The sequence below is a fragment of the Phaethon lepturus genome, unplaced genomic scaffold (assembly GCF_000687285.1).
Source record: "Phaethon lepturus isolate BGI_N335 unplaced genomic scaffold, ASM68728v1 scaffold22426, whole genome shotgun sequence".
NCBI lineage: Eukaryota > Metazoa > Chordata > Aves > Phaethontiformes > Phaethontidae > Phaethon > Phaethon lepturus.
In genome coordinates this window covers 5,328-5,889 of record NW_010547195.1, presented here as the reverse complement: position 1 = coordinate 5,889, position 562 = coordinate 5,328, and the positions used below count along the sequence as shown (strand labels likewise).

The 562-nt window shown below is 65.7% G+C and overlaps 1 protein-coding gene across 1 annotated transcript in view; it reads right to left on the bottom strand.

Moving 5' to 3' along the window:
- Positions 1-562, bottom strand: part of LOC104622703 (calcium/calmodulin-dependent protein kinase type II subunit alpha) — a gene marked incomplete at both ends in the record, with an annotated part of 10,969 nt that overhangs the window by 6,424 nt on the left and 3,983 nt on the right. Inside the window, 2 exons of the mRNA XM_010289574.1 lie at positions 3-14; positions 341-395. Of these exons, the coding sequence (XP_010287876.1) occupies positions 3-14; positions 341-395 (67 nt within the window). The remainder of the gene's footprint in view (positions 1-2; positions 15-340; positions 396-562) is intronic.

Genomic DNA, 562 nt, shown 5'->3' with positions numbered 1-562 from the left:
CCCCGCCGGTGACCCTGCAAGAAAACGGGGGAGTCACGCTCGGCCGTCTCAGCGCAGCACGCAGGGAGCTGGCCTGATGGACGGCACGCTCAGCCCTGCAACCCCCCCGAAATGCTGCTGCACCCTGCACCGGGGGTGTGCGGGGAGTGCAGGGCAGGGGCCTGCCCTTTGCCCGGCTTGTGGGACCCGAGTGTGGCTCGAACCCAGCCTGAGGGAAGGACCTGGGTGAGGTGGAGGACGGGGGAAAGCTCGGGGGGGCTGCGGGGTGCAGGGCACGTCGCCCTGGGGTGGAAGCATGCAGCTGCCGGTGGATTAAGAAATGCATTTAACCGTTACTCACAGGTCAAATATCAGGTAGTGGTGGCCCTCTTCGGAGATGCTGTCGTGGAGCCTCACTGCAGCAGAGACGGAAGGGTTACGGGGTACGCCTGGCTCCCACCCCGCTCCCTGGGAATGCCTTTGCTCCCCTTTGGGCCCAAGCAGGAGCAGGGGAAGGGCAGAGCGGGGCTATTCCTCCTCCCTCTTTTTCTTGCTATTGCTGCTGCCTGGAGGGGCGGGGGGC